The following is a 22,267-nucleotide window of genomic DNA, read 5'->3' as shown; positions in this document are numbered from 1 at the left end:
ATAAAAGCCCTTGCAGTATTCCACACTACTGAACCCCAGGCTGTGCCCTCCTGCTTTCATACTGGAAAGATCCAAAGCTCCAAGCCACCAGGGCTGGTGGATGTGACTCATCTTCCTGACCCCAAGGGGAGGAGAGTGGTGTGTTTGGTGCACACTGTGCACCTGTCAGTAGTCAGCATCCTGTAGGCCAGGAAAACACTGACTCTTCCCAGGAAAGGCTTTGACGGCAGTTGGAACAGAAATACCAGTAGACAGAGGCCACTGAGTTATGGAAGAAAACCAGGCTGGGTCCAGTTCTGTGTTTATAATAGGAAGAAGGATCCCTCATTTTCCTGCTCAACCTGGTCATCAAAACAAGTAAACAATTAGCCCCTCTTTTTTTTTTTTTTTTTTAGGGTTTTAAGGCATGCTGTTGTATAGGAAACATAGTAGTACACATGGTGAATACCAAAGAAGGCATAACATTAATGATTTCTAAGAGGTCCAGAAGATTGACTCTGGCTCTCCCTCATTATTCTGGAGGGGTTCCTCCATTAGAGTCCTCTTCTGTTCACCCCACGACTCCCTCAACCCCTCTCTCCCCCCGGCTTCAATCACAGATGGTTGCTTCTTTAGCTAGTTATTTACTCCTTCCCTTGTCTCATAAAAAAGTTGAGCTAGCTTACTGGAATACACAGAATAAAGGATGAAAAAAATGGTCAAAATAAGCAATGAAGAAGGCAGGAAAATAGTGATAGAGCCAGCAATAAGATGAGCACATGGAAATATCTATTATATGATGCTATTCAGGTACTACAAGTAGGCTTGATCCAAGAGTCCTAGGAGCCAAAGAAATGAGAAATATAACCAAGCAGGAGGTACAAGTCGGGAAAGCTCTGCCTTTCTAATGCACAGACTGGAGGGAGGTGGGTGATCACGGTCCTAAGCCAAGAGCTTCTCTGACATTTTCTTACTTGATCCTGACAATCTCATGGGGTGGACATTATTATAACACTCATTTTACAGATAAGGAAACTCAGACTTCAAGAGTAAGTTAGTAATGTGCCCAAGACTACAGAGTTAGTCATAGTTTGCTGAAGAAATGAGATTCAAACCCAGGCTATCAGGCTCTGTGTCTGGATACTAAACCAAAAAGCTCACCCTGCAGGACTGGGGTCAGGGAGTGGGGTTCTGTGAGACATTTCTGAGACAAATGTAATAGGCATTTTTGTAGGGCCATGTCTCCTGACCTCTTTCAATGCAATTCATTAACATAGGCACAAAAGTATAAACTCCATTGAAATTCAGCAAAAGCAATTCATTGAAGCCAATTTGTCCAGGTGCGTAGTTCTTTGGTAATCTAATTTCCTTCTCTATGTAGATAAATGAATACTGTAGATTCTATCAGGAATTAGATCAATAGGTATTTTATTCAAGTCATAATCAGTCATTCTATGCATCCCAAGCCCTCTCTATTAAGATTTATGTCTCACTGGAACCTCAAAGCTGAAGTCTTTGGTCTCCTCACTCTTATGCTTCCTAACTTCTACAGAGAAAATACTCTTTTTTTATACTTTAAGTTCTGGGGTACATGTGCAGAATGTGCAGGTTTGTTACATAGTTATACATGTGCCATGGTGGTTTGCTGCATCCATCACCCCATCATCTACATTAGAAAATACTCTTAAATATGCTGACAGCCCTCTGGGACAATGGAACACACAATGAATACCTCTATTAAGAACACTTAGAGGACAACTTTACCCGTCTCTGGTTCTTTTCTTCTAACCTATTCTTTGTTAGATATTTTAGGAAGCGGGTATTTCCTGTATTCAGGGCTTCATACCATTTGGGCAGCATTTCTCAAACTTTCAGCATCCGTAAGCCAGTGCAAGCTAAAGCAAAGCACTAATTTTGGGTAAGATTTCATCACAATTCACGCCTGTAATCCCAGCACTTTGGGAGGCCGAGGCGGGTGGATAACCTGAGGTCAGGAGTTTGAGACCAGCCTGACCAACATGGAGAAACCCTGTCTCTACTAAAAATACAAAAAATTAGCTGGGCGTGGTGGCATGTGCCTGTAATCCCAGCTACTAGGGAGGCTGAGGCGGGAGAATCACTTGAACCTGGGAGGTGGAGGTTGTGATGAGCTGAGATTCACGCCATTGTACTACAACCTGGGCAACAAGAGTGAAACTCCATCTCAAAAAAAAAAAAGATTTCATCACAATTTTTAGTAATAAAAACATCACATTGTTTTTGAAAACTTTATTATGCAGAAATGCAAACATATACCAAAAGTAGAGTAGTATAAAGAACCCCTACGGACTTAACACTCAGCTTCAACTATAATTGACTCATGGCCAATCTTATTTCAGCACCATTCTCATCCACTTCCTGTCTCTCATGTCATCCTGAAGCAAATCCCAGATATCGTATCATTCCATCCATAAATATTTCAGTAGTTGTCTCTAAAAAGATGAATTCTTTTTTTAACATTACAATAGCATAATCACAACTATTTGTGAGAATTCCAAAATATTATCAAATATCAAAATATATCAAATTCCCAACTGTCTCAAAATTGTAAAGTTTTTTTGTTCGAGGATTCAGATAAGGCCTACACATTCCTATCAGATAGAACATTATTTTAAATGACACTATTTGTTTCATGCATTTGTAAGATGACATAATTTGTAATCTCTCCCCACGATATCTGTCCTATTTGATAATGGTTCCATAGTCCATTGATTTTTTTCATTAACTTTTATTTTTAGTAAGTTAAACACTCCCAATTTATAGTCACTGGAAACAGTATCAAATGTCTGATACCTTTTTCCAATGACTATGGATTCAGAAATTAGAGATTTCTTATTGCAAACATGTTTGCATCTCCACCAGGTGCCAGATCAATTATGAAACACATAAAAAACCTGGACAGATGTATGCTTTAACTTGGGATATGAGGGGAAATGGGTCCCCCTCACCCACAGGGACTTCCTTCTGGCTCTGAACAGCATTATCTTCAATGTGACAGGTCATTTTAAGTTAAAACCAGATTAATAGAGTCAAACTCCAGTCAGAGCAGACTGGACCTGAGTTTGGTCTTAAGAGGATTTCTCAAGTCCAGCTAATTGTTTTTCTCTTAAAGGGGCTGAGTTTATGTTTTGGATCCTGCAGACCAATGCCAGAATTGACCTTGCATCAGAGGTAAATGATCAGTAGATATGCCGTGATGGGCAAAGTCATTCAAAGTTGTTAGGAGGACACTGAAAGTGTCAGCAGGGTATGGGGTCATCCTGAAGCAGGACTGGAGCAGGGCCAAGTAGAAAAGGAAGAATGTGATGTAGGGATGAAGAGGGAGAAATCTGCAATGGCATTCATATTTCTGACTCCAGAGTGGGATGCCATGTAAAAAGGAATCCTAAATACATACATGCACACACACCCCAAAGAAACCCCTGTGCAAGTTGCTCATGGCCCTGGGATGGAAAGAGCCAGCTTATCTGAGAAGAAAATGTACCTTAGGTGAAATATTCTCTTCTTAGTTATAGCAAATGTTCTCAACACTGGCTGCACATTAGAAGCATCTTGGGAGTTTAAAATACTATGTCCAGGCTCCTGTGCAGGCCAGTGGAATCGGAATTTCCAAGTATTTTTAAACCTCCCTCACTGTCCCCCTCCTGGACACCCCCCACCCACACAGGTGATTCTAATGTGCAGCCCAGTCTGAGAACCACCAGGCTACAGCATGGACAGCAAGGGCTATTTCAGTATAGGACTGATTAATGAGCAAGGACTCATTATTGGAAATATAGCTTGAAGCTTGATTTGGCTCAGGCTGGACTTCTGGAGCTTGGGGTGAGAAGCAATCTAACCTTCAGAATTCACAGCTCTCCTGCGAAACAAGGTCAGGAGGGAAAGCCTGGCAGGGGAATGGGAAAAGAGGGGTGAGGTGTCCTGCACATGAACTTCCCTTCTGCCCGGGGAGAACAGTGGTTCTCCCACTCCAGTGTGCATCATGATCACACGGGGACATCTGTCAAATGCAGCTTTTTGGGCCCCACTCCCTGGTTTGGTCAGAAGATCTAGGATGCAGCCCAAGAACCTGCATTTTAGCGGGTCTCCAGGTGTCTCTGAGAGTTTATGGGAAAAACACACACCCAGAAACCCTGAGAAGCCTCCAGGAGCAGCAGTCTGTGGGCTCCTTCTGGTGAACACGTGCAGGGCAGGGCTTCCCTCTTTAATCCTGGGCGCTGCCCCTGGAGGGCCTGAGCAGTCGGTCTGAGGTGGTGCCTAGCATCAGCGTTAAAAGTGATTTCAGGGCGTTGCCCAATTGAGGGCCTTCATGGAAAAGAAGTAGACCTACCCCAAGATTTCTCTGTACAATAGGAGGTGGAAGCAAAGCAGGAAGGACCCTTTGCTCAGTCACTTCTTGCTGCTACCATAAGAGAAGCTGGCATTTTCCTAGGCTGACAGCTGGCAGGAAGTGCAAGCAGAAACCAAGCAGCAGCATCTGGTCTTTCAGAGACCATTGATTTCACCAGAAGAGTGGACCTCAAAGCATCATCAAAGCAAACATGCAAATTATTGGGCCCCACCCCCGAGCGCCTACTGCTCAGATACTTCAGGGAGATAGGATCCCTAATCTGTGTCACAACAGACTTCCAGGTGATTCTGATGCTTGCGCGGAGATTATGGGCTTAGGAAAGGCCCCCACCTCTCCAGGCCATCTCCTCAGGTCGCCTGTCATGGAGGCCGGAGTAGGCCCCACAGTACCTCTCCCGCTCTCACAGTTTGTTATTGGGAAGGTGCCAAAGGATACTGTGGCTGCCAACCTGGAGGAAAGGGGGCCTGGTTCCAGGCAGCTGCCACCTGCACAGGCTGATCTCCCAGCTGACTTGACTTGTTTTATTTTTATTTTCTCTAAGTCTGGAGAGGGGCACAGGAAGGGCTTTCCCCAGAGAGAAAGGACAGCTGGTGCCTAATCCCCCAAAGCAGAGGCAGCTGTGGTCCAGAAACCCCAGGGCCTGTTTCCACCGTCCTCCCTGGGGAAATGCAGGCACAAGGCCCAGAGAGGCCCAGGACTTGTCTCCATACTCTCCTTTCCCTGGCCAAGAAAATGCTTCCTCTTGTTGGAGGATGGAGATGCAAACACTCCCTTTCTGGAGCAGGCTGCAGCCAGAGGGGTGGCATCCTGTACCAAGACAAAAGCCCTTTTGGGACAGAGTGTCAATGCTGGTACCCCACACTCCCAAAGATGAGGGGAGGCTGATCTGAGGCCGAGGCACAGGTGAGGACCAGCCAAGTGGGACCGGAAAAGTTACTTTCCTCTTTCTTCTCTGGACCCAAAGTTGGACTTCTTCCAAGCATTCTGATCAGAGACGAGGACTAACATGCTCTAAAAGGGGAGTCGCCAGGATTAGAAGTAATCCAGACCTATTGTGGACTCACTGCAGAGTCCACCTGTGTTTTATGGAGTTCACAACTTTAAAACAAAAATACAGGGATTGGGTTAAATGAAAAATGTGGTTTTATGGTATTTTCTTGTCAAACACCTTTACTTGAGGCAACAACTGAAGTACAATTTAATTCAGCAGGAAATATCACACTCGGAGGGAAAACACACACTCAAAAAAACGCTTACATTAAAGCCAAACATTCTTTCCAAGGCACAGCACTGGCATTTTCAGATTGACAGCAGAACGAGTTTGTTTCCATGAAACAAAATCACGAGTCCAGAGTCTGTTTTTGAAACAGCTTTGCACTTCATCTCCACTTCTGGGGCTCAGGGAACGATGCTCGTGGCCTTCCTCAGGGCCAGGTAGCCAGTGACGACGTCAGAGGGCAGCCTCCGAATGTAGGAAAACTCTTCGATGGTGCTGAACCGCAGTTTGCTCTGGGGGTCTGTGTAGTTGGCCTGGGTAGAAAGAGGCACGGGGAAGGGCAGAAAGTTATTGCTGGTAGGGATATTTTAAGTTAAGTTCAAGTATAAGTTTAAAATTTTTTTCTATTTCACTGAAAGTGAAATATATTTTCATTATGTCTTACTCTGCCACCAAGAACACTAAATCACTCACTGTGGCACAGACTCCAGAAACACTTCGGGGTAGGGATGGAAGGGAAATAACCACATCAGACTCTGGGACCCTTCTTGTTGGTGCCTCAAGGGCTGCAAGCAACAGGTCTAAGACTGAATTCACAATGGTCATCCCTCCCTGTCTCTAGACTCCTTCTCATTCCAACACATGTCCCAGGTCTGTGCTCCTCAAGCCAGGAGCTGATGCCCTGCATGCTGGGCACATACCCCTCCCTGCTGTGCTCCACTTACCTCCAGCATGCTCCTTCCCAGCTCTTCCAACACCCGCTGTGCCACTTCCACACCTCCCTGGGCCACTCTGTAGTGCATCACTGGCCACTCACACCCACCCTTCCCCTAGAACTGCAGCCAGGATCTTCTTGGCAACGTGCAATTCTGATCATGTCATTCCTCGGCATAAAATCTCTCAAAATGGCTCCTCTGCTCTTGGGACAAGGCCCAAGTCCTCCGTGCAGCTCCTTAGCTCTGGGCCTTCCTTTGTCCTCAGCCTCCTCCTCAGCCACACGTCCCTGCTCTCTGATTCCAACTGTCCCCGGCCTCTGAGTTCCTCCCTCTTACCATGCCCCATCTGTCCTTTCCTTGGCAGGGGACCCCAAGTGCAGCCCACTTTGCTCAGTAATCACCAGTTCATTCTTCAGGACTCAGCCGCAAAGGTACACCTCTGGGGAAGCCTATTTGTACCCCCATAGGAGGTCAGAACCCCACCCTCTTTCACAGCAGCACAGACCACTCCAGTGGAATGCACATCTCTGTTGCTTTAAAGTTTATCATCTACATGACTCTGATGATGGTCTAGACTATGAGGGTCCATGAGACGCGAACACTGTGGTTTGCTTATCACTGTAGACTGGCTCCTAATGCAACGCAGAGTGCACAGAGGGCCTTCAGTCAGGGTTTGTATAACAAATGATTAATGAATGAATAAATGGATGAATAAACAGACAATCGGCAACATCACAGAAAAGAGAACTTGTTTCCCAGACATATCAAAATTCTCTCTTGGTCTCTGTTTCCCATGTGCCAAGTGGAGAAAATAATTCACTAACTATATACCTCAAAGCACATGGCTTCTACGAATTTTGAAACAAAAAAACATGAGGGTGAGTCATTTTGAACTCCTTTAAAAAATTATAAAAGATGCCATTAAAGTCTAGACAGATAACATCCAATTATTCAAGTGTAAATGTCTACTTTAATGTGGATCATCTTTGTGTAGACCTAGACTCACAGTAATCCTGCGATTTAGTAAGGGAGGGAAGTCTCAATAAAGAAGCGACAAGCTGTCGGGAACTTATTCATAGGCTTCTCATGCCTAAAACGTCTTCCATTTTGCCACTGGGGACTCCCCAAAGTATTTAATTGCTGTGTTAGGAAAATGGGATTATTCCTAAAAGGCTAAGATTAACTAATAGCTCTATATAAAATAAAACTTGGATCCCTCGTTTTGATCTAGATGTTACCTTTCTGTCCTCATTTCCTTTAATGACAGTAAAGGCTTCTTTAGAAAAACAGTGACAAGTCTCTTCTGAGGGATCCTGGCTGGGAGGGAAGTTAGGTTAACTAGCAGGGGAGGCTGCCCTGCAGTTCCGAGCAGAGTGCAGGCATGTGTGTCTGGCGCAGACCATCTGGCCTCCACAGACAAACCAGCCTCGGCTGAGCTCCATGTCTGTGGCTGTTTCCCTCCTACCACCAAACTGTGCTGAGCCGGCCCGCCCAAGTTCAGACCTCACTGGCAAGAGGGCTGCTGAATAAACAGGGCAGAATACAGAGATCTCGTGGCACCAACAAAAAGGTTACCAACAAAAACCTGAACAGACTGGACTGGACCCAGGGGCCAGCATCTAGGATTCTGAATAGAAGGAAGGATGCCAAGTGACACCCCAGAATTGAACAAGTAAAGAACTTCACACCTATAGTCCACCCTCCTCTGGATGCCATCCCTTGAGCCTGAGTGAAATAAGCAAAGGCCAACTTCCCAGAGCGAAGTCAGCAAACAGCTTCAAGCCCCCTTGCTGCAGGGTGACAGGCAGTATTCACAGCTTGCCTGTCTCACTCAGAACACACTTTCCATAGCTCTGTAATGAGTGCTGAACACAGGTGTGACCCTGCATGTCTTGCTGCCGTGTTTAGGCACGGGGAAACAGTCACGTGGCTGGCTGGGAACAGCTGTGTGTCAGTATAAACATGAACTAGGATTTACTTTTTAATTATGTAACTTTAGATTATATAAGCAACAGACGAACATGTTCTCCTTTAAAAAAAATTAGAAGAAAACATCACAGATAAGACTAAAGTCCTCATTTATCACCATCTACCATCCAAAAGTCCTCTGCCTTCCCCTGGAGAAACCACTGCTAAGTGGGCACCTTTCCGGACTTCTTATGTCTACACCTATACACATATGTAAACACACAAGAGAAATAACCCAATTTGTGTGTGTGTATGTGTGTGTTGATTTTTACATATGTGGCACCATGCTGTTAATATTGCTTCGCATCTTTCAATCAACATTACATCCTGGAAATTTATCCATGTTGTAACTATGCTTTGATCTCAAGAATAGTATGAAAATATCTGCTGTGATAGTCCTTGATGTTGCTTTCAACATTTGGCAAATGCTGTCTCTCCTAAGCATTTCTGCATAAAGTTCTTTATGCACACTATTTCTCTAGGGAGCTGCCTATAAAGCACATTGCAAGGTCAGAGGCTTTTGCTTTTTTAATCTCAACAGACTGCTCCAACTGTCCTCCAAAGAAGCAGTACCAGTGCATGTTCCCACCTCAAAACAGCAATGTATGAAGATACCCATTTCTGTATGTTGGTGCCAAAATGTATAATCAAATGTCTTAATTTCTTTCCCATTTGATGAGTCTTTCTCCTAATTACCAGTGAAGCTGAATATCTACTTATTGGTCATCTATATTTCTTCTCTGGCAATTGCCTATTTATATCTTTTTTGCTGATTCTTCTGTGGGATTGTCCTTAAATGAGCTGGGAGAGTTCTTTGTCTATTCAGAATTTTTTATTTCTTACATACAGTGGGGCAAGAGGTTTTAGGTAGTGTGTAACATGGCAAGTCCATTGCTGATGACATAAAAGGGCCTGGAATAATGATTCTCCTTCCTCCTAATGTGTGAAAACCACTGTACTAGAAGATGAGCTGCCTGAAACAGTAAGGATAAAGCTGACATTCTGAGGAACTACCCTCCAAGTCTGGCCATAAACTGTGGCCTCCAGAAACTCAAAATGACACAGGGAGAGATTTCCACTTCGGGCCATAACAGAATAAATGGTGCCAGATGAGCTCTCTTGCCATAAACAGCTATTACAACAGGTCAAATATATGAGGTAGCTATTTTCAGGCAACAGACAAGAGGTAGCACAAGACCGCAATGCCTGAGAAAAGAGAAGCTCATAAGGTAAGTTCCAGGATCATCCAAACTCTCTGCCTGTGACAATTTCCTGACCATGGGGCAGAGGCGGAGCTCACGCAGAGCTCAGTGGACCCACTGAGCTGGGGAGGCAGAAATCAGATTCAGGGGCTACTGAAACATCTGGATTTGGCAAAGCTGAGTAACAGAAGAGGGAGCTTCCCTGGAAGGGAGGCAAAAAAGTTGGTTTGAGATTTCACGTGAGTCCATAACCATGGGCTGGGCTATGCATGTTCAAGGCAAGACTATACAGGTCTTACTGGAGACTGGTTAAAAGGGAAATAGAAACTCCAGAGACTGAGCAGTGCTGGGAGCTGCTGAAGTGCCAGCCCAGCCAGAGTAGAGAGATCTCTATAACAATAGTCCTAGCACCTAGCTAAGGCAACAGAAAGGCCACAGCTTAGGAACTAAAATCATGCTCGCTCGTGAGTACAGTCTATTCTAGTCTCACCACAACAAAGTCTATCAGCAAACTTCAATAAGACTGGCAGAGAATAAAGAGCTTAGAAGTTAAGTGGAACTAAGTTAAGGAGTTTGGGAAACATCATGGGCCTTCCACAGACGAGTCCTAACAAAGTGCAAAACCAAACCTACACCCATTCAAGGTGATCAGTCAGTAACTGAGCTACCCACAGGAAAGAAAATACTCTTCAGGGAAAGATAACAGAATCTACAGTTTTTACAATATATCATCCACAATGGCCAGCACACAATAAAAAAGCTTGTAGATGCAAAGAAATAGGAAAATGTGATCCACAGTTAAGAAAAAAGCAGTCAATAGAAACTGGCCAAGATGAACCAAATGTTGGAGATAGCAGATAAACACTTTAAAACAGCTACTATGTGTTCAAGGACTATATGTGTATATATATATACATACACACTTAATGACTAAGTAGTCTTAAAAGACAAGGAAATCACCAGAACCAGACCCGAATATGACATAGGTTTTGAAACTAATGGGAAATTTAAAATAACTATAATTAATATGTTAAAGGAGAGACAACATGCAAAATAGAAAGTTATTTCAGGTCAGGCAATGGTGGCTCACATTGATAATCCAAACACTTTGGTAGGCCAAGGCAGAAGGATGGCTTGAGGCTGGGAGTTCAAGACCAGCCTGGGCAACACAGTGAGACCCCTTCTCCATAAAAAATTTTGTTAAAGTATAGCCAGGTGTGGTGGCACATGCCTATAGTCCAAGCTTCCTGGGAGGCTGAAGCAGGTGGATCACTTGAGCCCAGGAGTTTGAGGCTGCAGTGAGCTGTGATCACACCATTGCATTCCAGCCTGGATTAGAGAGCAAGACTCTATCTCTAAATAAGTAAATAATTTAAAAGAAAATTATTTCATCAGAGGTATGAAAGCTATAATAACCAAATAGAAAGCTAGAAATTAAAAACACAATTAGAGAGATAAACAATGCTTCCAATGGGCTCATTGGTATACTCAATACAGTGAGTAAAGAACTTGAAGACACATCAGTAGATACCATCCAAACTGAACCGCAATGAAAGAAAAAAGTTTTAAAAAGCAAACAAACCAGAACAGAATATCCAAGAGTTTTGAGACACTATCAAATAGTTTAACATGTGTGTAACTGGAATCCTAGAGGAAGGGAAAAAGATGAGGCAAAAGAAATATTTGAAGAAATAATGGCCAAGAATTTTCCAAAATTCTTGACAGATACAAAACCACAAATCCAAACCTCAGAGAACATCAAGAATACATACCAGAAAAATAATACCCAGAGTCATATTCAGTAATACCCAGTCATATTCAAACTGCTGAAAACAAAAGACAAAGAGAAAATCTTGAAGACAGTCAAACAAGAAACATTACTAAGAGATGAACAAAGGTAAGAATTATACCAAATTTCTTATCAGAAACCATGAAACAAAAAGACAATATTTAGCCACTGAAATCTTAAAAGTGATGAAAGAAAAAACTGTCAGCCCAGATTGAAAATGTCATTCAAAAATACTCACTGAAAATGTCATTCAAAAAAGAAGAACAAGGCCGGATACAGTGGCTCACGCCTGTAATGCCAGCACTTTGGGAAACCAAGGCGGGAGGATCACTTGAGCTCAGGAGTTTGAGACCAGGCCTGGGCAACAGGGTGAAATCCCATCTCTACAAAAAAATCAGCCAGGCATGGTGGCATACACCTGTAGCCTCAGTTATCCAGGAGGCTCAGGTGGGTGGATGGATCACCTGAGCCTGGGAGGTCGAGATGGCTGCAGTGAGCCAAGATGGTACCACTGCACTCCAGCCTGGGCAATAGATTAAGACCCTGTCTTAAAAAAAAAATGAGGAAGAAATAAAGGCTCTTTGGCTAAACAAAAAAGGAAGGAATTCATTAGCAGCAAATCTGCTTTATAAGAAAAGCACAGTAAAATGTTCCAGTAGAAAAAATATATCAGACTGCAACTTAGGAATAAATAGCAAAATGAAAAAATGTGGAAACAGAATGAAATGAAAATAAAAGAAAGTTCTTTTTTTTCCTTTTATTTCTCTAAAAGGGAATTGTCTAAAGTACAAACTAACAGCCATGTATTTTGTTTGTAGCATATGTAAAAATAAACTATATGACAACAAAGAATGAGAGACTGGAATTAGAAATTCACTACTAGAAGACCTCACATTACACACAACGTGGTATATCTGAAAATAGACTCAGGTTATTTAAAATGTATATTGTAAACATGAAAGTAACCATTCATAATTTTTAAAAGAGGTATAAATAAGAAAATAAACAACATTTTAAGATGTTCAGTTAACCCCAGTTTTATAAGAAAACATCAGAGAAATTCCAATAGTGGAGGATTCTACTAAATACTTGACCAGTACTCCTTAAAACTGTTAAGGTCATTAAAAACAAGGACAATCTGTACAGGAGTGACTCCAGAGGAGCCTTCTTAGAAATCCTCCTCTTGGAGGGAGGGCACCAAGATGGCCGTGAGAAAGCAACACGGGAATGCAGCTCTCAGCAAATGAGACTCAGAGGGCTAGAGAACTTCATGATTCCAAAGGAGGTGTGGGGTTCATTTCGGTGGGACTGATAGGGCACTGAAAATAGCCCAGGGAAGAAGATGCAGGTGAGAGCCGCCCAGGGGGCCAAATCAAGAAGGTGGCAGGGGGCGCATCCCCACCTGAAACGTGGGGGTTGGGGGGATGGAACTTCACCCCCTTGGTGCTCCAATACAGACCCTGTGCTAACCTCATCCCTCCTACAACCCAAGGTCCACAAGAGCCCTGCCAGACTGTGGAGCGCTGTGGGTTGTCGATGCAGGGCACCGCCAGTTGTCACACGGACGTAGGCAGAAGTAAGTTTGGACTAGCCAGTAGGACGGACTGTCCCACAGAGGGAGGTAGAGTTGAAAGCAGGGAAACAGATCATAAGGCCTGGCAGGCCCCACCTCCACAGAACTCAAACTGAAGCCCTCACTAGACAGCTTGGCAGCAAATACACCAGTTTGACCCCAACCAGGAAGACTGAGGTCTGGGAGAGATGCCATTGGGAAGGCGGGGCCAATCTCACCTGCAAACAAACTCCAGGGAAAGACCACCTATCCGACAACCTGACTGAACCCGAGAGCCCAGCAACGCCCTCTACAGGCCAAAAAAGATATACCTTCAACCTCAACAGAAAAAAAGTCCACTCAGAGACTCCTCCTGAAATTACCAACTTCAAAGATCAAAGGGAGATAAATCCATGAAGATGGGGAAAAAAACCAGTGCAAAAAGGATGAAACCATCAAAGAGCAGAACACCTCTTCTTCTCCCAGGGATCGCAACTCCTCATCATCAAGGGAACAAAAAAACACAGAGAACGAATTTGACAAATTTGACAGAAGCAGGCTTCAGAAGGTGGGTAATAACAAACTTCTCTGAGTTAAAAGACCATGTTCTAACCCAATGCAAAGAAACTAAGAACATTGAAAAAGGTTAGATGACATGCTAACTAGAATAACCAGCTTAGAGAAGAACATAAACGACTTGATGGAGCTGAAAAACACAGCATGAGAACTTGGCGAGGCATACACAAGTATCAACAGCCCAATGGATCAAGCAGAAGAAAGGATATCAGAGATTGAAGATCAACTCAATGAAATAAAACGAGAAGGTAAGATTAGAGAAAAAACAGTGAAAAAAAATGAACAAAGCCTCCAAGAACTATGGGATTATGTGAAAAGACCTAATCTACGCTTGATTGGCATACCTGAATGTGACATGGAGAATTAATCCAAGCTGGAAAACACTCTTCAAGATATTATTTAAGAGAACTTTCCCAACCTAACAAGGCAGGCCAACATTCAAATCCAGGAAATACAGAGAACACCACCAAGAAATTCTTTAAGAAGAGCAACCCCAAGGCACATAATCGTCAGATTCACCATGGTTGAAATGAAGGAAAATATTCTAAGGGCAGCCAGAGAGAAAGGTCAAGTCACCCACAAAGAAAAGACCATCAGACTCACAGCAGATCTCTTGGCAGAAACACTACAAGCTAGAAGGGATGGGGACCAATATTCAACATCCTTAAAGAAAAGAACTTTCAACCCAGAATTTCATATCCAAACTAAGCTTCATAAGTGGAGGAGAAATAAAATCCTTTATGAACACGAGATTGCCGAGAGATTTCGTCACTACAAGACCTGCCTTACAAGAGCTACTGAAGGAAGTAATAAACAGGGAAAGGAACAACCAGTACCAGCCACTGCAAAAACATACCAAATGGTAAAGAACAACGACGCAATGAAGAAACCGCATCAACTAACGGGCAAAACAACCAGCCAGTAACAAAATGGCAGGATCAAATTCAAATATAACAATAGTAACATTGAATGTAAATGGCCTAAATGCCCCAATCAAAAGACACAGACTGGCAAACTGGATAAAAAGTCAAGACCCATCAGTGTGCTGTATTCAGGAGACCCATCTCACATCCAAAGACTCACATAGACTCAAAATAAGGGATGGAAGATTTACCAAGCAAATGGAGAGCAAAAAAAGCAGGAGTTGCAATTCTAGTCTCTGATAAAACGGACTTTAAACCGACAAAGATCAAAAGAGACAAAGAAGGGCATTACATAATGGTAAAGGATCAATGCAACAAGAAGAGCTAACTATGCTAAATATATATGTACCCACTGCAGGAACACCCAGATACATAAAGCAAGTTCTTAATGACCTACAAAGAGACTTAGACTCCCGCACAATAATAGTGGGAAATTTAATACTTGACTTAACAATATTAGACAGATCAACGAGAGAGAAAGTCAACAAGGATATCCAAGACTTGAACGCATATTTAGACCAAGTGGACGAAATAGACATTTACAGGAATCTCCACCCCAAATCCACAGAATACACATTCTTCTCAGCACCGCATTGCACTTACTCCAAAATTGACCACATAATGGGAAGTAAATCACTCCTCAGCAAATGCAAAAGAACAGAAATCCTAACAGTCTCTCACACCACAGCACAATCAAATTAGAAATCAGGATTAAGAAAAGCACTCAAAACCACACAATCACATGGAAACTGAACAACTTGCTCCTGAATGACGAATGGATAAACAATGAAATGAAGGTGAAATAAAAATGTTCTTCAAAACCAACGAGAATAAAGACACAACATACCAGATCCTATGGGACACAATTAAAGCAGTTTCTAGAGGAAAATTTATAGCAATAAATGCCCATATGAGAAACAAGGAAAGATCTAAAATCGACACCCTATCATCAAAATTGAAAGAGCTAGAGGAGCAAGATCAAAAAAACTCAAAAGCTAGCAGAAGGCAAGAGATAACTAAGATCAGAGCAGAACTGAAGGAGATAGAGACAAAAAAACCCTTCAAAAAATCAATAAATCCAGGAGCTGGTTTTTTGAAAAGATCAACAAAATAGACCGCTAGCTAGACTAATAAAAAGGAAAAGAGAGAAGAATTGAATAGATGCAATAAAAAAATGATAAAGGGGAGATCACCACGGATTCCTCGGAAATACAAACTACCAAGAGAGATTACTACAAACAACTCTATGCACATAAACCAGTAAATTGGGAAGAAATGGATAAATTCCTGGACACTTGCACTCTCCCAAGACTAAGCCAAGAAGATGTTGAAACCGTGACTAGACCAATAACAAGGTCTGAAGTCGAGGCAGCAATTAATAACCTACCAACCAAAAAAAGTCCAGGTCCAGACAGGTTCACAGCCGAATTCTACCAGACATACAAAGAGGAGCTGGTACCATTCCTGTTGAAACTATTCCAAACAGTACGAAAAAAGGGAATCCTCCCTAACTCTTTCTATGAGACCAACATCATCCTGATACCAAAATGTGGCAGAGACACAACTGAAAAAGAAAACTACAGGCCAATATCCATGATGAACATTGATGCAAAGATCGTCAATAAAATACTGGCAAACCGATTGCAACAACACATCAAAAAGCTTATCCACCACGACCAAGTAGGCTTCATCCTGGGGATGCAAGGCTGGTTCAACATATGCAAATCAATAAATGTAATTCACCACATGAACCAAAGACAAAAACCACATGATTATCTCAATAGATGCAGAGAAGGCCTTTGACAAAATTCAACAGCACTTTATGCTAAAAACTCTCAAGAAACTAGGTATCAATGGAACATATCTCAAAACAATAAAAGCTATTTATGAGAAATCCACAGCTAATATCATACTGAATGGGCAAAAACTGGAAGCATCCCCTTTAAAAACTAGCAGTAGACAAGGATGCCCTCTCTCACCACTCCTATTCAATATAGTATTGGAAGTTCTACCCAGAGCAATTAGGCAAGAAAAAGAAATAAAGGGCATTCAATTAGGAAAAGAAGAAGTCAAATTGTCCCTATTTGTAGATGACACGATCGTATATTTAAAAGACCTCATCGTCTCAGCCCAGAACCTCCTTAAGCTGATAAGCAACTTTGGCAAAGTCTCAGGATACAAAATCAATGTGCAGAAATCATAAGCATTCCTATATACCAATAACAGACAAACAGAGAGCCAAATCATGAGTGAACTCCCATTTACAATTGCTACAAAGAGAATAAAATACCTAGGAATACAACTAAGAAAGGATGTAAAAGATCTCTTCAAGGAGAACTACAAACCACTGATCCAGGAAATAAGAGAGGACACAAACAGATGGAAAAACATTCCATGCTCATGGTTAAGAAGAATCAATATTGTGAAAATGGCCATACTGCCCAAAGTAATTTATAGATTCAATGCTATCCCCATCAAGCTACCATTGACCTTCACAGAACTGGAAAAAAACACTTTAAACTTCATATGGAACCAAAAGAGAGCCTGCCTAGCCAAGACTTTAGTGAGTTATGATCACACCACTCCATTCTAACCTGGGCAAAAGAGCAAGACCCTACCTCCAAAAAAAAGGAAGACCCAACAATATGCTTTCAACAAGAATCCATTTTAAATATATACATAGTTTAAATGTGAAAAGATCAGCCGAGCATGGTGGCTCATACCTGTAATCCCAGCCTTTGGGAGGCTGAGGCAGGAGGATCACTTGAGGTCATGAGTTCCAGACCAGCCTGGCTAACATGGCAAAACCTCATCTCGACTAAAAATGCAAAATTAAGCCAGGTGTAGTGGCACACATGCCTGTAATCCAGCTACCTGGGAGGCTGAAGCAGGAGAATTACTTGAACCCAGGAGGTAGAGGCTGCAGTGAGCCAAGATTGTGCCATTACACTCCAACCTGGGCGACACAATGAGACTCTGTCTCAAAAAAAAAAAAAATGTGAAAAGATCAAGAAAGATATACCATCTAGACCTGAACAAAAGAAAGCTGGGGTAGGAATATTAGTTTCAGGCAAAGTAGACTTCAGAACAATGAATATTATCAGGGAGAAACAGGGATATTACATAATAATAACAAAGGCAATTTTCCTCTGCACATAATTAAATCAGTTTGTTAAAGAAGTTAGAGTCATATTTTCATTAAAATGTAAAGCATTTAAATTATTTTTCCAAATTTATGAGATGAAAAAGGATTAAGAAGATGACTCTTAGGTTCTATCTTCTGCAAATAAGGAAATGGGGGCGTCCTGAGATTCCTGAGCTTTAGCAACTTGCCCACTTCCCTCTATGCTGGCAGTTTCTGAACTGTGTTCCCCAGAAGCACTTGAGCAGTCACTGTGGTGGGGAGTGGGTAGTAAGACAGGTGGCCAGATCCACAGCAGAAAGGTGGGCTCCAGGCTGTTTATATATTGGATTCTGTAAAAGATTTCATTTGGAAAAGGGGTTCTGGTGCTTAAAAATAAGTTTGAAAGTCACAACCTTTACCAAAGCACCTGTTTAAAGAAGTTTAAATAAGTTTTGTAAATACAATCATCATCTAAAATGCAAGTTTTAAAAACTTCAGCAGTAAAAAAAGAAATATATAGTTGTTTCTTTTATGTTATCTCATATAGTTAACTAGCAGAGGTAAAGAAGTGAAACTCGGGTCTCCTGCTTTTTAGTTCGATCTTCCTCGCAGGCTGCCCGCCACAGATGCCTCAGTTTGCAGCAATGAACACACTGCACAAACCTATCACCTATCACTGTAGACAGGGTCCAGGCAGAACTGGCAGTGGTCAATATTCGACACTTATCTAATTAGACATTACTGTGAAATCTTTTCCATTTAAAGTTATGAGATATGATCATACTCACAAGAAGACCTGAAACATCAGAATACTTCTTAGCTGGCTTAAAGGATGGAGGAGCATCAATACTGAAGTCTGGAAAAAGAAAAAGATAACTAAACTGAACTTAAAACATTCAAATCCCTTCTCTTTTTTTCTAAAATACTATTTGATAATATTCCTGAAATGTTTCTTTGTGATTAAGTAGTCACAGAAGTCTCTGGAGATTACCTAGAGGAGTAGGGGAGGATTCTCAGAAATAATGCAGTATGTCATAGGCCAAGTGCAGGCTCCAGATCTAGCCCCGCCCTGTCACCAGGGACCCTTATTCCAGCAGAACCACTGGAAAGATCATCTGCCCACCAGCTATTTTCACAATCTCACACTGCATGGGCTGACGGTGATGAAATGCCAAACAAGCCAATAACTGGATCTGAGCATCCCGACACCCTCACGTCCACACCCAGATGAACGAATGACTAGCTCACTTGTCACCCACGTGAGTCACCCCATGAAAGAAATATAGTGGAGCAGGAGATAGTGAGAACCTTGAACCTGTACTTTCCAGTGACGCTAAACAGAACATGTAACAGTGTTTTACATACATTTGGACACAATGCAGCATCAAGTATTTACTCTGCTAAACGCTGGCTCACAAAGTAAAAGAGCTGGCTAAGCTGGTTGTCAGGAGCCCTCCCAAATCTGGCATTATACTTGGGCTACCTTGTCTTTGGAAACACATTTTAAGAGTAGACTTCTGAATAAGAAGTTTGTCTAGTAGAAACAACAATATTATCATATCGGGACCTATGACACTAAAAATCACACACCCATGACAACACAAACAAATAGGCTGAATACAGATACAGTTATGAGAAAATACACACATAATCTCTCAAGGCTGATACCACTATAAAATTCTCAAGCTAAAAATTATTTCCTACAATAATACAAACACAATAAAATAATGTGGGTTTGTTATAAGACAGTTCCTACTCTGAACATTATAAACACATGGAAGGCTCTAGGCAGCTCACAGTTAGGATCGTTCAGTTGCCACGGCAATGCCCTTTCGGAAGCGAGGATTTGTTTCAGGTTCTTCCAGGTTCTGTTCTTCTTGCCAGCTACCGCGCCACCGTGGCCAGAGTGCTCGAATTAAAGGCATGGATTATTAGAAGAAACAAAAACCAATGGAGACTACCATTTCAGCATCTGACATTTATGCTTAATCATAACTGTAATATACCTCTCATTCTGTCAACAATCATTTGGACCCTTGAGACTTTTTTAAAAAGTATTTTACTGTACACGTTAACATGTTAATCTTAGTTTTTTTAAAGAAAAAGTTTTCAAATTGTCAAAACCATTAAGTTGGTGTTGAAGTAGAAATAAAAGGCTACTTTTTTATATGCATGTTAAAAAAAAAACACAAAGCCTTTATTGGATCTAACTTTGTAGAATTCATTCATGAATTTCTTCATACTTGAAGATAAATTTGCTATGAAGTCAGATTTAAATCCACAACTGCATCTCTAAACTCCCTTCTCCGGGCAAGTCTCCGCCTTGCAAATGGGGGATCCTGGAGAAGTCCAGAAAGCCCCAGTTGCAGTATGGCAAGCCTTCTGGAAATTTTTTTTTTTTTAATCCTATGAAGATGTCAGAATAAAATGGAAAAGAATATCAAAATCTATTGCAAACACTGGTAATATTGTATTTCCAAAACTAATTCATTAGAAATAATTTAAAAGTATAATCTGAACCGCTGCAATTTATCACCACTCTCAAGAATGAAAGGAAGAGTACCCTGTTTTCACTCAACAGCACAATAGCTTTGATTTACCTTAAAAAACTAATGAGCAAGTACTCTTCTTTTAGTTAAATATTTCAAGCTTCATCTGAGATTTATGTAAGACCAATGAAAAGGTTAGGGGAACAAGCATCATGGAAACAACCCACCGCCAAACAGTATCCTTTAATGAATCCACGAAGGACACCCAAATCCCTGGGATATGGCACACTGAGAGATCAACAGAAAGAACCCTTCTTCTCTCGTCCCCATCTCGCCCATGGGGGAGAAGGAGGCGACTGGGACTGAGGGAGAAGGGGATGCCAGTGCTACCTTGGCTGTAATCCCAGCAAGATCAGAGGCTGAGGAGTTGCATTTGGCTGTTTATTCAGCTAATACCTTTGATGCTTACCACAAAGTTGGGATCCTTAAATGGCAAAGGTTTGGTAGCTTTTTCCACAGGTCCTGTGCTAAACTCAGAGGGCACCATTTTATTCTCACTCATGGCTTCCATGCTGATACCCTTAAAACATAATAAAAAGAGTTTGAAGAAGTCAGTTTCTTCCAGCTGAGTTCCCCACCTGTGCTCTCAACAGGGCATATGATGCCACAGGGCATGCAAGCAAAGACAGTGTGCCCAGAGTGCCAACAGGAAGCCTGCCCCAGGGGAGGGCACACCACATGTGGAGTAGCACCTGCTATGCAGAAGCCACAGGAAAAACAGGCAGGACCCCCAGCTGCCATGTTTCCTAGGTCCCCTAAGTGCCAAGCACAGGGATGGCTGTCCTATCCAAGTTAGCTCATTTAATTCTGACAATCACTCCACAGTAGGTGCTATTATTCCCAGTATACAGAACAGAAAACTGAGGCCCAGAGGGGACAGGTTCAGGGTCATGTAGTGATTGACCTTTGGATTCAAACCTAGGTTGGGCCAATTCTAAAGCCCTCATTATCTCCATGACACCACACAGTTCTGCTTCCTCTGATCTTATGAACTGTGTCTTGAAATATTAAGACAAAAAAGGTCCAGCCCCTCTAAGGGTCTAGTTGGCCAGAGAACCCAGACTGGAGCTGGTATGCTTAAGGGGCACAACAGGACATGGGCATTTCAAGGAAGGAAAATGGAAAGGAAGCTGGAGGGCCATGGGTCAGCTGGCAGCAGCCAGAGAGTGCCCTGACAAGCAGGCTAATATGGTTTAAAGCAAAAAACCTTTAAGCTAACAATCACAAAGAAAAAACAAAGTAAGAAACCACTTCTGATATGTAATAGAATTTCCAATCTTCCCAGACTTCAATTAACTCTTTAAAAATTGAGATGTGATTTACATACAGTGAAATGCACAGATCTTAAATGTAGTTGTCATGAGTTTTGCCAAAAGTTTACATTAGCATAATCCAAATTCCTATCCTCGTCAATACCTTCTAGTCCCAGTGGCAGCTGCTGTTCTAATTTCTATCATATTACTTTTGCCTGTTCTACAACTTCATATAAATAGCATCTGGCCGGGCGCAGTGGCCCACGCCTGTAATCCCAGCACTTTGGGAAGCAGAGACGGGCAGATCACCTGAGGTCAGGAGTTTGAGACCAGCCTGACCAACACGGAGAAATCCCATCTCTACTAAAAATAAATTAGCTAGGCATGGTGGTGCATGCCTGTAATTCCAGCTACTTAGGAAGCTGAGGCAGGAGAATTGCTTGAACCCAGGAGGTGGAGGCTGCAGTGAGCTGAGATTGCGCCATTGCACTACAGCTTGGGCAAAAAGAGCAAAACTCTGTCTCAAAAAAAAAAAAATAGGATCTAACAGCATGTATTCTAGTGTCTGGATTCTCTTCCTCAGCATAAAGTTTCTGAGATGTGGCAGGGCACGGTGGCTCATGCCTGTAATCCTAGCACTTTGGGAGGCTGAGGTGGATGGATCATCAGAGGTCAGGAGTTTGAGACCAGCCTGGCCAACATGGTGAAACCCCATCTCTACTAAAAAATAAAAAAATTAGCCAGGCATGGTGGCGGATGCCTGTAGTCCCAGCCACTTGGGAGGCTGAGGCCGGAGAATCACTTTAACCTGGGAGGTGGAGGTGGCAGTGAGCCAAGACTGTGCCACTGCACTCCAGCCTAGGCGACAGAGCCAGACTCCATCTCAAAAACAAAAAAAAGTTTCTGAGATGTATCCATGTTGTTGTGTGGATCAGTTTGTTTCATTGTATTTGCACACTACTCAACACAACAGTATTCCACTGTAAGGATGCAGCCCAATTTGTTTATTCATTTTCCTGTTGATGGACAC

At 42.3% G+C, this 22,267-nt stretch overlaps 1 protein-coding gene across 1 annotated transcript in view; it reads right to left on the bottom strand.

Annotated features, from left to right (window-relative positions):
* Positions 1-2,232: 2,232 nt before the first annotated feature.
* INO80C (INO80 complex subunit C) overlaps positions 2,233-22,267 on the bottom strand; it is a 37,088-nt gene continuing 17,053 nt past the window's right edge. The window contains exons 2-5 of the mRNA XM_012447293.3: positions 20,394-20,504; positions 19,233-19,344; positions 18,224-18,291; positions 2,233-5,899 (exon numbers count right to left, since the gene is read on the bottom strand). Coding sequence (XP_012302716.1) covers positions 5,768-5,899; positions 18,224-18,291; positions 19,233-19,344; positions 20,394-20,504 — 423 coding nt within the window. The 3' untranslated portion in view covers positions 2,233-5,767. The remainder of the gene's footprint in view (positions 5,900-18,223; positions 18,292-19,232; positions 19,345-20,393; positions 20,505-22,267) is intronic.

Source organism: Aotus nancymaae, unplaced genomic scaffold (assembly GCF_030222135.1).
Source record: "Aotus nancymaae isolate 86718 unplaced genomic scaffold, 86718_ANA_hifiasm-v0.15.2.pri h1tg000020l, whole genome shotgun sequence".
NCBI lineage: Eukaryota > Metazoa > Chordata > Mammalia > Primates > Aotidae > Aotus > Aotus nancymaae.
This window is presented reverse-complemented; position numbering and strand designations above follow the sequence as displayed.